The sequence below is a fragment of the Peromyscus leucopus genome, chromosome 5 (assembly GCF_004664715.2).
Source record: "Peromyscus leucopus breed LL Stock chromosome 5, UCI_PerLeu_2.1, whole genome shotgun sequence".
NCBI lineage: Eukaryota > Metazoa > Chordata > Mammalia > Rodentia > Cricetidae > Peromyscus > Peromyscus leucopus.
The window spans coordinates 71489854-71506008 of record NC_051067.1 but is presented as its reverse complement, the minus strand read 5'-3'; the positions used below and the strand labels follow the sequence as shown (position 1 = coordinate 71506008).

The 16155-nt window shown below is 44.8% G+C and overlaps 1 protein-coding gene across 2 annotated transcripts in view; it reads left to right on the top strand.

Annotated features, from left to right (window-relative positions):
• The window catches only part of Pip4k2a (phosphatidylinositol-5-phosphate 4-kinase type 2 alpha), a 177023-nt gene that overhangs the window by 143781 nt on the left and 17087 nt on the right, over positions 1–16155 (top strand). For both annotated transcript variants that reach the window (XM_028870457.2, XM_028870456.2), the window contains 2 exons: positions 568–714; positions 6741–6779. In XM_028870457.2, coding sequence (XP_028726290.1) covers positions 568–714; positions 6741–6779 — 186 coding nt within the window. The remainder of the gene's footprint in view (positions 1–567; positions 715–6740; positions 6780–16155) is intronic.

Genomic DNA, 16155 nt, shown 5'->3' with positions numbered 1-16155 from the left:
GCCTCTTCTTCACCCTCCACTCCACCACCTTCAAGATCAAGGGGTGAGGTCATCCGCAGGACTTCTAGGGAAAAAGAAAGAGGACCTAGGTAGAATGTCCCTTCAGTTAAAAGGAATTTCCTTTCTTGCTTGTGCTTCTGTATCCAATTTTGACGTTATGGACTAGTTGGGCTACTGAAAAAAAAAATCTCTTTAGTGGTAAGATTGAATGTTCTACCACAACTTCCAAGGCAAGATTTTTTTTTCATTTATTTTTTTATTTTTTGATTTTCTTTTGTGGGGGAGGTTGCAAGGGCAGAGGGTGGCTATGGAGGGATGGGGAAGGGATGAATAAGATGGGGGGGCATGATGTGAAATTCACAAAGAATCAAAAAAGTATTTTTTAAGATTGAATGTTCTCATGTTTATATATGGAGACACGGATCTAAGGGTGAACAGCACACGGTGATTGTTTTCTGAAAATAAAGCCTCAAGAGTTGGAAATTTCTACTCTACATAAGGGTATGTTTCACAGTGATCCGCCATGTTTTGACGGCTCTCTCCATTCTTTCTCTCTCTCCTGTATAGTACATAGTGGAATGCCACGGGGTCACCCTTCTTCCGCAGTTCTTGGGAATGTACCGGCTTAATGTTGACGGAGTGGAAATATACGTGATTGTTACAAGGAATGTGTTCAGCCACCGTTTATCTGTATATAGGAAATACGACTTAAAGGTGAGGTTGACTTTGATCATTTCCAGTCAGTGACTTGCGCTTACCCATCCACATTGCGTATGGTATAATTAATCATGTGAATGAAATGATTCGGATGCTCCTAGAGCTCGTATTGAGCAGGCAGCTGCCAGTGCCATGGGATGAAGCAGCCCTTGCTACTACACACACGTCAGCCACATGCCCTGTAGTGGTCTAAGTGCTGGGAAGAGTTGATGAGTGGAACAGACCAGGGCCAGCAAGAGAGTCAGCCCAGCAGGTAAAAGCACTGGCCCGCAAGTCTCATGACCTGAGTTTGCTTCTCAGAATCCACGGTAGGAAGAACTGGTTCCCAGAAGTTGGCCTCTGACCTCTACCTGCACGTGCAACACACACACACACACACACACACACACACACACACACACACGACAGTAAATAATTAAATAGAAAAACAGCAGAACAAATCTTTAAGTAAGGATTTTATATGTTATATATACATATATACATATCATTATCATTATTGCTATTGTTGTTATTTTAGAAAAATGGTAAGTGCTGTGGGTAGAAATGAACAGGGGAAGGAAGACCACACTATTTTGTTCACAGTAAACAAGTAGCTTATTGCTGAGCTACCGCCTCAGCCTTTTTTCTTCCTATTTTGAGCCAGGTCTCACTCAGTTGCCCACGCTAGCATTAAACTCACTCTGTAGCCAAAACAGACCTTGAATTGTAATTCCCGGCTCGGCTCGACCTGCCTGAGATCACAGACCTGTTCCACCAGGCCTAGCCAGTCACACATTTCTAAGCAGGGTGTGCGGAAAGGTGCACCTGAGAGGGTACCATTGGAGTCACCGTGTAAAATGAGGGAATACAAAGGAGACAGTAAAATCTCATAGACTAGACATTTCAAAGACTTGGAGTGAGATGGACCACCGGCAAATTCTGAGTGCAGTGATGTGATCTGACTTTCAGAAGTTCAGACTCAGCCAACTATGACATGGTTGCACGTCAAAACCAAGAGGGCTTTGCGTTTTCATGAGTAAAGTTTTATTGCTGTGTCGTCATGTGGGTAGTGGGTGTTATCTGCATTTGTAGTATAGTGAACAAGCTGAGCAGTAGCCACAGAAACTTGAGGGACCACGGAGCCAAAAATATCTACCCTCTGACCCCTGAAGAAAGTTTTCTTTCTTGATCTGTGGTATTGGTTATCAGGATTTTCTTTTTAGTCTCAGAACTCATTCACATGCACAACAGAGGACCCTAAAAAGGGTTACCACGTAGAGTCATATCTGTGGATATCTACAGTATTAGAAACGGATGCAGGGGCTGGCGAGAGGGCTCTGTGGTTAAGAGTACTTACTGCTCTTCCAGAGGACCTGGTTAGTTCCCAGCCTCAGGCAACTCATTACCATCTGTACCTCACCTCCAGGGGAAGCTAACACCCTCTTCTGGTTTCTGCAGGCCCCTCCATATACCCTTACACATAAATAAAATCCTTGCTTAAAAGAAATGTATGAGAATATTAAACTTATAAAATTATTAAATATTGAAATTGATGTTAATATTTATTAATAGCTACTTTAAATAATGAAAAATATTATGTACTAATGAATTTTTATGAAAATAGCTAAGTAAGATATTAGTGAGACAAACATCATGATTTTACTTTTTTTTAATTCTTTTTGGGGGATGGGTTTCAAGACAGGTTTTCTCTGTGTAGCCCTGGCTGTCCTGGAAGTCACTCTGTAAACTAGGCTGGCCTCCAGCTCAGAGATCCACCTGCCTCTGTCTCTGGAATGCTAGGATTAAAGGCACACACCACCACTGCCTGGCACATTTTATTATTTTTTTAACTAAATTTATTCTTTGAGTTTCATGTGTATATATGGTGCATTCCATTCACATTTATCCTTCCCTCCCGCCCCCTTATTTCAGATGTCTGTAATGTCTGAATTAATATGACACCATTGGAATGACATATCTGATCATGCTCTCAATGTGTTGTGCTATTATTTGGTTGGGTAGGTGGGGGAAATCTGAGCTCACACAAATACGTAGTTGGAAAAGAGAGCTCAGGAGTTTTAGGGATAACTAGACATTCTTTGATAATACACCAAAACTTCACAGTTAGTAATTTCTCCAGTCTTAGTTACTGAGGAATTTGTACCCTGTTCATTAAAATCTGTTGTCAATTGCATGCACTGTTCCAAGTGTGTGATTTTGTAGTCAGACATGTCTCACTGGAGACCTATTTGTTTCTATTTATTTATCTATCTATCTGTCTATTTATTTATTTATTTTTTGGTTTTTCGAGACAGGGTTTCTCTGTGTAGCTTTGTGCCTTTCCTGGAGCTCACTTGGTAGCCCAGGCTAGCCTCGAACTCACAGAGATCCACCTGGCTCTGCCTCCCGAGTGCTGGGATTAAAGGTGTGTGCGGCCCTATCTATCTATTTATTCAATGTGCATTGGTGTGAAGGTGTCAGATCCCCTGGAGCTAGAGTTACAGACAGTTGTGAGCTGCCCCGTGGGTGCTGGGAATTGAACCCGGGTCCACTGGAAGAGCAGCGGCTGCTCTTAACTGCTGAGCCATCTCTCCAGCTCCAACATATTTGTTTCTTAATTAACATGGTGTCCCAGTGTCGGCATATTGAATTATACAGTATCAAAAGTCATGTGACCATCTCCACCAGTCACATTGAAAGCCTTTCTTGTACGGAAACAGGACAGATAGTGTTTCGAAAGTCTGGTTTTCATTTGATGGCATTTTATCACTGACCTCAAATCCTGTCAGTCATGTTGAGAAATGAGGGGACACAGCTCATCCAGAGCCTTGCAGCTTCATTCATTATCGAGCAAGTGTTTTTCAGTTTCTCAGATCAGGATAAACACAGCTCATTTGTAGTTTTCAAATAAAGATGTTGTTTTCTGGAAAAGAAGGTAGCGGGTTCCTGACTGCACCTGTCAGGAGAATTGGCTGTGAGCAGCATTCATTGCTTAACAGACATGCTGTCTGCCTGCCGCCCTGTCAGTGCTGAAAGGAGTGTGCTCCAGGATCAAGGTCCTTTGTTGCGTCATCAAGAACTTTCCTAAAGGATGCTAAGGATCTGAGGTTATCTCCATGACAGATGTCCTAACTGCTTGTTAGGACAAAGCTCCCTACTGTGTTTGCAGTGTCCTTGTGAATAGCAAGAGTGAAGAGGCGATCAGTGTCCCCGTTATAAAAACAATTCTGCCAGATGTGGTGTCACACCTGTAGCCTCAGCAGTCAGAACGCCAAGGCAGTGAGATCAAAGTTCAAAGCCTTTAAATACAGATGAGGTCCTGTCTCACAAGGCAAAACAAGCAAGCACCAGTTTTGACCTTGCAGGCCCCCGAGAGCACCCCAGGATGCGAGCCACACTTTGAGAATGCTAGTGTAAGTAAAAAGAAAGGAAGGAGTCTCTGCATCCACCCTCTGAATTCCAGGCAGACTGAACTTCCCGACACGGCCTTGCCCTGGCTTGCATCTCTGGCTTGCATCCCGCTCTCAACTCAAGCCCTGGAACTGCCTCTAGGGAATCCCCTCCACACCCAGGTCTCTCCTTTGACACCTGCCTCTTCCTGAAGGAACGGAGCGCCAGTGCACACACTCGACTGAGAATTTCAGGGCTCTAGGTGGTGCTCTGACCGGCTCACTTCAGAAAGCCAGTGTGGCCTCAGAAGCCTCATTGACGTTGGCCACTGTGTGCAAGTTGCTGAACCTTTGAGCCTCCAAAGTTTCCTGGTTTATTGCAGCAGGGATAGCTTCATCTGCACTTGGAGGATGCACTGTGCATGCACAGCCTTACCCAGCATAAGGCGCAGCATATAGGAACTGGGGGTCTCATCTGTTCTGCTAGTGTATGAGTTCCTGAAGGGCAAGCCTTTGGTCCTACTTAATGTTTATCCCCTTGAAATGCTAAGATAGCCCCACCCTCAAGTAAGCATGCCCAGGTGTAAATTACCCTTATAGATTGGATACTGTGCTTATAATGTGCCTTAGCATTTCACAATGTCATCTCTCTCTTTTTCTTATAAAACAGAAACACTTTTCTTGCCAGAGCCCTCGAGTGCATGGAAACCATAACCCTGGTGTCATTTCATGATTCCCATTCAAGGCCCTAACTACTGCCTCAGAGTTTCTACTCCTGCGACAAAACACCATGACCAGAAAGCAAGTTGGGGAGGAAAGGGTCTATCTGGCTTACACTTCCAGATCATGGTCCATCATTGAAGGAAGTCAGGACAGGGACTCGAACAGGTTAGGATCCTGGAGGCAGGAGCTGATATAAAAGCCACGGAGGGGTGCTGCCTAGGGAATAGGGCCACCCATGGTAGGAAGGGCTTCCTGCCTTAACATAATCAAGATAATCTCCCTCCAGACATCCCCACAGGCCAACTTAATCTAAACAGTCCCTCATTAAGACTCCTTTCCCAGGTGAGTCTAGATTGTAACAAATTGACGATTAAGAATAACTATCAGGGGGCTGAAGAGATGGCTCAGCAGTTAAGAGCACTGGCTGCTCTTCCAGAGGTCCTGAGTTCAATTCTCGGCAACTACATGGTGGCTCACAACCCTCTAAAGTGGGGTCTGATGCCCTTTTCTGGCATAAAGTCATGCATGCAGATAGAGCAGTCATACATACATATAAATAAACCTTAAAAAAAAAAAAAAGAATAACCATCACTGGTACAAACAGGACCCAGTCAGTGGCAAGTGCTGGGCATAGGTCTGAGCACACCTGTGCTCCTGGAATGGCCCCTCTGCCTGGTGCTCCTCTGACTTGTCCCCAAGAAACTTCGAGTGTTTTCCCTAGTCCATTCACCACAGGCTTGATGCCCACCAGTGGTGAGCATGCCAAGTACCGGGGAGTGGAGGATTGGCACGGGGGTCCCCTTCTGCCAGTTCCTGCGTCTGCGGAGTTGAGTGAGCACGCATCACTGGACAGGTGGTGATGGGGAGGCTTTCTTTTTTTTCCTGAAGCTAACCAGTTCCTTTGCTCCAGTCAAATATGGCTTCGCTTCATGAATGGCCACTTTAATGATCCAGGACTCAACCGTAGCAGTTCAGGCGTCTAGTGCTGGGGGAAAAGAAATTCGTAACTCTGTGATTCTTCTCCAGCCCCTTGTCAGTAAACACAGACTCTGTCATGAGTGAGACACAGAGAATTAAGTCATGATTGCTGAATTCACGTATTCAGGAAGCTAAAGTAAGAGTCGACTTGTCTATGTGTTCCTCGGCTTTTCCTTTGAATTAAAGCCTTAACTCCCAGAGGAAAGTTTCCCTGCTTGAACAATGACTGCCCCCAAAAGCCTCCTGTGGACCTCAGAGGGGACTTCCCATCTCCCATCAGACATTTTGGCTAACACAGTTTGGACAGCCGGCTTTTGAAAACTGGTGCAGCGGAGATCAAGGGCTGTGTTTTCCTCCACCTTGTACCCTTGTGCTCAGCATAGGGCCTAGAACAAAAGAGGTGTGGGGAAGCCTGTGGCTTTGAAGGGATCTCCAAAGGAAAGGGAGTGAGAAGGTGCTCACGGAGGATGTGCCGGGCACAGTGGAACTGTCCCTTAGTAACTAACCCTGGGGAGAGGGACGCGTGACCAAGAAGGCTGTCAGAGGCAAGGATGGTCCACATCTGGAGGCCACGATACAGGAAAGGGGCCCAGCCAGCTGATGGCCCTCCTCCCTTTTGAAAATAGGGAAACCAGCCGTTTCCAGCACCTGATGCAGCTTTGATCAGTGCTTAGCAAGTTATTGCTCAAGTGATGCCAGGTTTTCTGATTTCCGAGCAGGTGGGTAAAGAACCAGAGATAAGTCTGACAGAAATGACAGGAATGGGGTTGGAGGAGAGTGGACGGGAGACAAGAACCACTTGCAGGAGGAGCCACAGACCAGGTGATGGCTGCTGTTGGGACCAGGGGAACCTAGAACCTAGAAAACTAGAACAGGTCTCTGCTCTGCCCAGGACCACTTGCATACTGTGTCCGTTTCATACAAGTCCATTCTGACCATTTCTTTGTGTTTCAGGGCTCTACGGTGGCCAGAGAAGCTAGTGACAAAGAAAAGGTAAGCACCATGACTGTCCAGGGAGCATGGCACCATGACTGTCCAGGGAGCATGGCACCATGGCTGTCCAGGGAGCGTGGCTGGCTGGTACAATGCTTCTGCTCTTTCTTCTCTTAGCCACTGTGGTTCTTCCCATTCCCCTGCTGCGGCTGCCGCCAGCACAGGCAGCAGCCCCTGCAGCCTGGGGATGCATGCCTCCATCTCCTTGCTCGGTGGCCGGATGATGCTGTAGTTACCGGTTGTGTGGCACTTGCCAGGCATGGGTCACAGGCAACCTGCTGTGCACAGAGAGCCGCCTGTACCGTAAACTTAGCTGAGATGGAACCTCCCAACTCAGAATGTGATCCTAGGGGTTGAGGAACCAGGGTCCCAAGGCCTCTTTACCCAGTTAGTCACATGTGACTCTTTTCTTTGCCTCTGTTCATTTTCTCAACCATTACATATTGACTTGGGTGAGCTTCAAATTCCTTTTCGAGTACACAGAGGCAAGATGAGATCGGAGTTGGTTTTGCTTTTTAAATGAAGGATGAAAAAAACTACCATCTTTGTATGTCTTGATTGATTTTGTAAATCAAGTAATACTTGACTCTCATTTGCTTTCTTGCAAAATTACAGACTTGAAGGGTTAGTCTGTAGGGGACATTATAAAGAGGCCTTTCAGTTTTAAAAGTTAAAAATATAATATTTCAGTATTGGTAAATAATATGGGCTGAGGTAGGATTGATAAAGCAGAAAGAGAAATTTGTTAGATGTTAGTGAAAATTCCAAGTGACAACTATAAACTGAGCATGTGTATGTATTTATGCTTTATAAAATACATTAGATGTTAACAGGAAACAATTCTTCATGAACAACTAAGTTTATAGTTGGAATTCTTTGCAGAAGTCTTCCTGAGAGATCCACGGTTTAAGTCAGTTTGAAGACTGTAATTAGTTCAGATTGGTAGATGGAGACAGGAAGAGCTGGATCCAATTTTGTTAAAAGTGAATTACTTGGAAGAGACATGGAAAACTAGGATTAAGTGATTACATGTTGGAAAGACTTGAACAACGGTAACAGGTCGGCGCACTAGTGAACAGAGAGGTCATTCACACCTGTTGGGTTGTGACAGAAGAACAGGAGAATGATCAGACATTTGAGATATTGATTTAATGAAAGACTGGGAATAAGATTTGGGCTGATTAAAAAAAAAAAAACCTGCCATTCTAGGTGAGATTAAAAAAAATGGTTTCATGTCTGATTTCTTTTCAATTAAAATACATTAAAAAAAATAATAATTTGGAAACCGCCTTCCTGCCTGTAGCTTTAAACTAGCTCAGACTGACGCATTGGTCAGATTGATAGACAGGGGAAAGGCTCACCTGGACTCTAGCATATTTCCACACACCAGCCTCAGAAGGTCTTTTCTTTACTACCCCATTTAAAGTTAAACTCAAGAATTCAAAATTTTTTATTAAGTTCTTTTAGAATATTATTTTGTTTCAATTTGAATTTTATGAATTTGCACACATCTACTCTGCTGTGTTCGTTCAGAAGTATGTGCATGTGTACATGTGTGTGTGTGAGGGAGGAGAGAGAGATTGGGGGTTGTGTGTGTGTGTGGTTTTGTGTGAATGTATTTGTGTGTGTGTGTGTGTGTGTTTTCATGGTTACTGTCCCAGCTTCAGGCACTGAAATAATGGGTCCCTCAGCCACATCCTGTAGAGATACTGCTCTTCGGTAGGAAATGGTATTCTCATGTGACGAACCTCACAGCTGCCAGGAGCCCTCAAATGCTTGAATATGTAGCCGAGGAGCCTTACTCAGGCTGGAAGGGACCAGACAAGAAAAGGCTTCCTGGAGGAGGTGATTTAGAGAAAAGTGAAAGATGAAGGAAGGATTGAGAGGGAGAGAGCAGGGTGGGTGGGCGCTTAGTGGGTCGGCTGCAGCAAGAGAGCGAGCTGCGGGGGAACCTGGGCCAGTTGGGAGACCAGTGCAGTCACCCCAAGGTGAGGCCTGGGCTTGGCTGGTGGTGGCTAGCCACACCACAGAGATTTGACAAGAAAAACAGAGCGAATTTGTTGATTTGGATGTAATGTGGGAGGTGATGAGGACAGGGAGTGTCTAGAGGGAGGCTGTAAACTCACCCCACTTCAGATTCGGCCAGAGGATCATTGCACTCCCCGAAATCGGAAACAGCAGGCAAAGATTTTGAAGTGCAAGTGTAGCATCAGAACCACAGGCACATGAGGCTCAGCAGGGGTCACATGGTGAAGGAAGATGGTCAGCACAACAGGAGTGCATGGAGCCACCCAAGGAAAGTGTTGGGTAGAAAAGACGTATGTCAGTCACCAGGGAAGAGAGTCCTACCACAGTCAACCACAGCCAGATGAGCAAGAGTCTGGACCGTTCACTCAAATACCTATTGGGCATCTGTGGTAAGCAGGCATTGTGCCAAGCTGCAGAGGATGCCCCAAGAGAAGGTGGGTAGGAGCAGAAGCCGTATCGCAGTGGTAAAGGAGTGTGGAGGGAGGAAATGGTGGCTGTCCTTGATGATTTTGCTGTGCACGAGTGAGTGTGTATTTTCACACTTCGTCCATGCTACCTTGAAGGTGCTAAGCAACAGTGACCTGATTTACAGGTTGCTGAGCGAGCATTTATGTCAAGCACAGCAAGTATCTAGCTTTCAGTACATGAGACGCTTTCAGAGCCTGAACATTGTAGAGACTTGGAACATTATCGAGAGAAAATGCGTAATTATTTAAAGGGCCACACATACATTCCTGCATCCTAGCCACAGAGTGGCCCAGGCAAGAACACATGGACAAGGTATCATCTGTACTCCATGGCAGTTTCTGGGTTACACACACACACACACACACACACACACACACACACACACACACACATGCCTTTTGGTTGCCAAGTCCCTGGAGTTCCAGTCCGGCAACACTGGGATTGGTACATTCAGGCTCAGTCTACAAGGGCTGCTCCAGCAATAACCAAAGCCACAACAGATGTTTGTAGCCGCTGGTTACTGGAGCCCATCTTCAAACAGGTGAATACAAGGGAAAGTCACTAGCCTCTGAGACTTTAACTGTGGCACTTCCTTAGATACGTAGAACATCTGCCCCTGGTCTCTGATGTGCTCTAAGACCAGATGCTTTCCAGAAACCAGCAATAGCCACAGTTCTCCTGCCCTTCACCCCAAAGCTCTTCAGCCCCTTTACTGTAAGGAGAAACCCAAATACAGAATGTGGTTAAACACAAAATCATCTTCCTTAACCCCCAGCTAGAATGGTCTTTTACCTCTGCCGTGGGTAAAGGGCCAGTGTTCCTTTCAACATTGCTCGTGGAGGTGGATTCTGGGATCCCACAGGACTTGTGGTGTAAGATCAGAGCCCAACTATAACATGCAGAGCTGAGACCCAGAAGCTGCGGTCCCTGAGCACTGTCACACAGCTGTGGGCTGGGTCATGATCTTCCTCCCCCACCCCCGCTTACAGGGCCAGCCCGCTTCAGGCCCCCCTCTCCCCAGCCCCACCTCCCAAAAGGGGTTAGAGGGTAGCCTAGTCCTCAGGGTCTGCAGCTGTCTGTCTGTCCCCTCTCAACTAGCCCCAAACCTAGGCTTCTGGTTGTCGGCACAGGCAGAGACCTTCTCTTCCCCCGGGGATTTTTTTTTTCTATACTAGTATCAATGTATTGGCATGCAGGAGACTATCTCAGGTTGAACACGCATCTAGCCATATTATCTTGACATTAAGACAGTGCAATGATTATTTCGATTCAGAACCTTATCTAAGGCCATACAGTTCGGGCGTGATGGAGTCAGAGGTTGAGCCCCAGGGACCCTAGCCCCGGAGTTCGGGTGTCTGACTACCGTGTATAACTGCCTTCTCAGTGTCTGGTGTCATTCTGTCTTCTGACCCTTTCTTAAAGGACATAAAAATTTAATCCCAGAAGTCATGAAAATGAAGGAGAAAATAAACTGCATAACCAAACCATGGCATGAAGGCTAACTATGTTCCAAAAACAGTTCGCCCAGGGTCTTAACTTTTTTTTAAAGTAATCAAGTCAACGATCTGGCTTCGGACTATTTTAGCCAAACAACCCATTTATATCTTCTCCACCTAAGGAGTCTGAGCATTTGTCATGCGTGATTTCGAGTGTTTGATGTGGTACACGGACAGTCCCTGGTCCTGTGACTCCTGCCCTGCCAACAGGGCGGTGGCCGGAGGAAGAACCCAGGGCGTGGCACTGTGTGAGGGGTCTGACAGCTCTTCTCACAGAGGTCAGACGCTTTCTAGGGCTACTTCATCCCTCCATGTACGGTTCAGATTCTGACTGAGAAGGGGGAGAAGTAGCGTGCATGTATGGGATGCAGAGGCCGTCAGAATTGACAGTCACGCTGCAGAGTGTGGCTGCAGAGAGGTAGGATAGGTCTGCTATCGGAGTTTAATGATCATCCAGAAATACCCAGCTACATCCAGTTAATGGGAGTTTACTGATCATCCAGAAATGCCCAGCTACAGTCAGTTAATGGGAGTTTACTGATCATCCAGAAATACCCAGCTACATCCAGTTAATGGGAGTTTACTGATCATCCAGAAATGCCCAGCTACATCCAGTTAATGGGAGTTTACTGATCATCCAGAAATGCCCAGCTACAGTCAGTTAATGGAATGTATTGCTATAGTTTTACTCCAACGCATTGGGCTTTTAGGATATTTTTTAACTGCTTTCCTTCCCCACCCCACCCGCAGCTGTTGGTTTTCCCTCCTTCCATGATCAGTGAATAGTTTTAACTCTTCTGTAAAAGCATAGCATTTGGGGGGCTACTGAATAAAACTTTAAACACCTTCAGGATCATCACTGGTACCTGTGGTTTGAAATACTTGGGGAAGGCTGAAAATGCTTTTTCCCCCCCTATATTTTAGCCTCTTAGAAAGGAAAGCTAGTAACTGGGGCTGTAGTTGCTGTGTGCCACTGTCCTGTTCAGAACGCCTGCTGGATGCAGAGCGCCCGCCCTGTCCACACTCTCCGCCGGCACAGCTTAATTAGTGATCTCAACTCTTCCCCTGCTCCAGCCTTCCTTCTCTGGAGTCATTATTTAATTTCCCATACTTTTAGCTTGTTGATGACAAGTTTTGAAACCGTCATTTTCAATGTTTAGTGATATAGGTGCAGACAAGTCCCATCTCTTGGATTTCATCTTGACACATAATTAGTGTGATTTGCATTAGCATAATAATGGAGCTAGAACTGGAGGAGATAAAGTCCCTGCATTCTAACAATAATGGAATTACTTTTATGGCAACAAGTATCAGAACATGCATATACAGATGTCTAGATTTTTTTTTTAAATGGGAACAGTCCTTTTTAAAAAAAATTGTCAGATTCTGACAGCTGCTGTGACTTGTTTTATTCCCTAATTCTTTTCTTTTTAGTGGAAGGGCATCTTCCATTCATGACTCCAGCAGTTTCACCCCCTCTAAATGAGACAGAGAAATGCGAATCTCCCTGGTGGTCGATCTTTTCACAGCTGCGCTCCAATTCCAGTGTGACATCAAATTACTAATTATAGCTGAGCGGACTGCTTTTTACAAATGACAGTCTTAGCATGCTGCCTGCTAGCCAGTTCCACAGCAGGGACTCTGGGGGAGTAAAAGAAAACGTAGCTGGACTCACTTGATCTCCAGGGGATTTGACCTGACTCTTTAAAAAGCCAGTGTTCTTGAGAGAGAGAGTCCCGGGGATTTACATAAATACGCATTTTGCTCAGTGGTCTACACGGTTCTCCAAACTTGGGTCCGATTTCCTTGGGTGAAGTGAATCCTGTGGGATGGGAGTCAGAGGGTCAGAATAGGAAGATTCCTTTAACACACCACCTTTGCCCTGGACCCACTGGGAAGAAAGCAGCTGCCCCACACTTGGCATTCACAGAACTACGTTGGCAATGATCATTGCTGACGGTGGGCCACAGAAAGCCTCCTTGTTGATTCCTATGTGTCATGAGTCGCACTGGTGATTAGGAGGCTGCCACTGGCTCTTCGCTGACAGTTTACCTGTTGCTGGCAGGAGGTTCCGTGGAATTAATCAGTAATGCCCCCCTCCCACCTAAAGCTGTTCTCCCAAACCAGTTTTCAGCATTTCTTTTGAGGTCTTTCAGTGGTCCCCATTATAATCAATACCTATCCCGATCTAGTCCTTGAAGTTATAGGCAAGATAAGGAGGTTGCCAGGTCACTGAGTGAGGTACAAAAAGCACAGCCATGTACCCTTCGGGAAATCTTTCTCCAACATGGCTTTCCACTCTGGGTGTGCTGTCAGCTTAGGGGAGATTATTGGGGACTTTCAGCTCTCCAGACAGCTAATAATTTAAACATACTCTGTGTCTTCCCTCTTCTCCCCAAGTGGAAGCTCAGTTTCCTTCTTTAGCAGTATAAAGAACACCCAAAGGGCAGGGCAGTTTCCCTTCAGAGCAGAAGCATCAATTATTTCACAGGCCTTTTTTTTTTTTTTTTTTTTTTTTTTTTTTTTTTTTTTTTTTTTTTTTTTTCTGCAATACTGGCAATCAAAACCAAGGCCTAATGTATGCAAAGCAAACACTCTATCATTGAGTTCTTCCCCCTGACAGAAGAACTTGAAGACAATAGCAGAAACGTCGGTCCTGTGGACTGAATAAATAAAATAAAAGAGAGTTGGGGACCAAAGGCATCTGAGAGTCAGGGATCGGAGTCCAGCTTTAAGACCAAGCAAGAAAATGCTAGTGATGAATTTGGGAGGCTTAGCGATAGGTCATATTTTTTTTTTTAAATTGATTGGACCATTGGTTCTCTTATTTCAGGGTTTTGTGGAAATCTCTGGTTTTAAATGAAGCCTTTCTGGAGCTTTCTCTAGAAATAATTGGTCACCAGTAGACCACACCTAAAGTTCTGCACTTAATACTCACCAAAATTATACTTGTTCTACGAAAAGCTTAAAGTGATTAATACTATTGATGGACACAGGTTCTGAGACATTATATCAGCACATGTCTAAGCATGCCCCTTAGGAGACTGTGAGGAAACCCCGAGGGTATTCTGGGAAGTGGAGTGGTTTTGTTTGTGTTGTGTGTGATGCATGGTAGGCAAGTGCTCTGTGGCTGAGTTGGATCCCCTGCTTACAAGTAGGGATTTCCAACTTTTTAATTTACTTGTAGTTTTCTCTGACTGGTAAGCCTGACGTATGAAAAACAGAAAACCTCATGCAGTGAGTCTTCATGAGCATTTTCCGGATTTGGCACACATGGATGGCAGCATTGAAATCGGCCAGCATTTCTGACATGGAGTGCCGTGTCAAGTCGAGGTTGCCGTAGACTAGCTTGCCTTCCACTGGAGAGAACTCAGCCGCGCATCAGAAGCACACGCAGAGCTCTGCTATTAGGTGTGGGAAGTCCTGGGAGCCAGCTTGCTTCTAGCTCAAGTTCGGGTAGAGAGAAGAGATCTCACATGTAGTGTGTGGCCTGATTGGAAGACAGCCTGCTGCACGTGTGCAGTTCTTACAATAGTAAGTAAAGATTGTTACTAAGTTCATGTTAAATAGAATTAAGAGAACTTAAGAAACTTCTTGAGTTTTCAGTCTGTAGCATTTCTTACATTATCACCAACAGTAGATATTCATGTCATGGAACCTTTCAACCAAATTGGAACAAACCTATTTTATTAATGAATACTATTTTCATTTTAAATTTTATTATTTTTAATTATATGTATATATAGATGTGTGTGTGTGTGTGTGTGTGTGTGTGTGTGTGTGTGTGTGTGTGGTTCTGTGCACGTGGATGTGGGTACCTGCAGAGTACCCCCTCCCAGAACTGGAGTTGCAGGCAGTAGTGAACCGCCTGAGTAGATGCTGGGATTTGAACTCAAGTCCTCTGGAAGAGCAATGTGTGATCTTTACCACTGAGCCAACTCTCCGGGTCCAGGGACAGACCTGTTTTGAGGTCCTATTTTGTAGACCTTGGAGACTGTTTAACGGCCACCTTGAACTATCACCTTTTACAGGGCTACTTAATATTCATTAGCTGGGTGGCAGTGGTGGCACACACCTTTAATCTCAGCACTCGGGAGGCAGAGCCAAGCGGATCTCTGTGAGTTCGAGGCCAGCCTGGTCTACAGAGCGAGATCCAGGACAGGCACCAAAGATACACAGAGAAACCCTATCTTGAAAGGCTTTTTTGTTGGTTGGTTCTTTTTGTTGTTTTGTTTTTGGTGGGGTTTGGTTTGGGTTTGGTTTTGTTTGTTTGTTTGTTTGTTTGTTTTTGGGTTTTGGTTTTTTGAGGCAGAGTTTCTCTATGTAGCCCTGGCTGTCCTGGAACTTGCTTTGTAGACCATGCTTAACTCAGACTCACAGAGATCTACCTGGCTCCGTCTCCCAAGTGCTGGTATCAAATGTGTGCATCACCATCACCTGGCTGGGAAAGTATTTTTAAGTAATAAAATTTTCTTTTTTACATGTTATCTTAAGCTACTTAGAGAAAATAGCCCATAGCTAGAGCTTAACAGTTCTAAGTAGCAGTATGACAGTTAAAAAATTTACCCAATTTTTTGCTTCTAATTACAGCACAATGTCATGGGTATGCCGAGGTTTATTTTCTTTCCATATTTCACATATAAACAGATCCCAAAGTGAAATGATGAAACTGCCCTGTCCAGATGCTGGTGACAGATGTGTACATTCTCCTTGTTTTCATTGTGGAAGTTAGAAGCTAGTAAGGGTCTACGAGGCCACTTCCCAAGCTAGGTACTCATGTCAACATTTGCTTCTGTGGGTGAGGAAGGTCATTACGTGTAATCTTGTGGGAAAGCACCTGTTAAAAATCTTGGCCTCTTCTCGGTGAACTTCACCCACATTTACTAATTTGCCTTTTCATGTATCAAATTTGTGGCTTAGCTGTTTGGGGAAGTGGAACTGATTTTATTATAAATCTCTAGCATCTCTTGTTACCCAAAATTGATACCATACATGTGATGTTATTTCATCAAACTGCTTTTATCCTGTCTCCAGGACAAGGTCACCTACATCCTCTCCCTTACAGGAATAGTTCTGGGGAATTTCCTACTTTGTAGACTGATTTTTTTTTTTTTTTTTAATGATGAGCACAGAATTTTATTCTGCTTCACAATTTTATTTTCATTTAGGTGAGCTTGGAATAACAAGTAAATTAGGAACATAAGCAGTCCTGGTCATGGTACAATAATGACTACGTGTTTTTTAAGTTGTGTGTTCGGCTTGAAGTGTCCCGGTAACGGCCATCAAAGGCACACCAAGTAGCCATCTTTGACATTGAGGCTTACAGTGAAAAAAAAAACACATTTAAGTAGATTACTAAGTGAGCACATCGAACAAAAATTCAT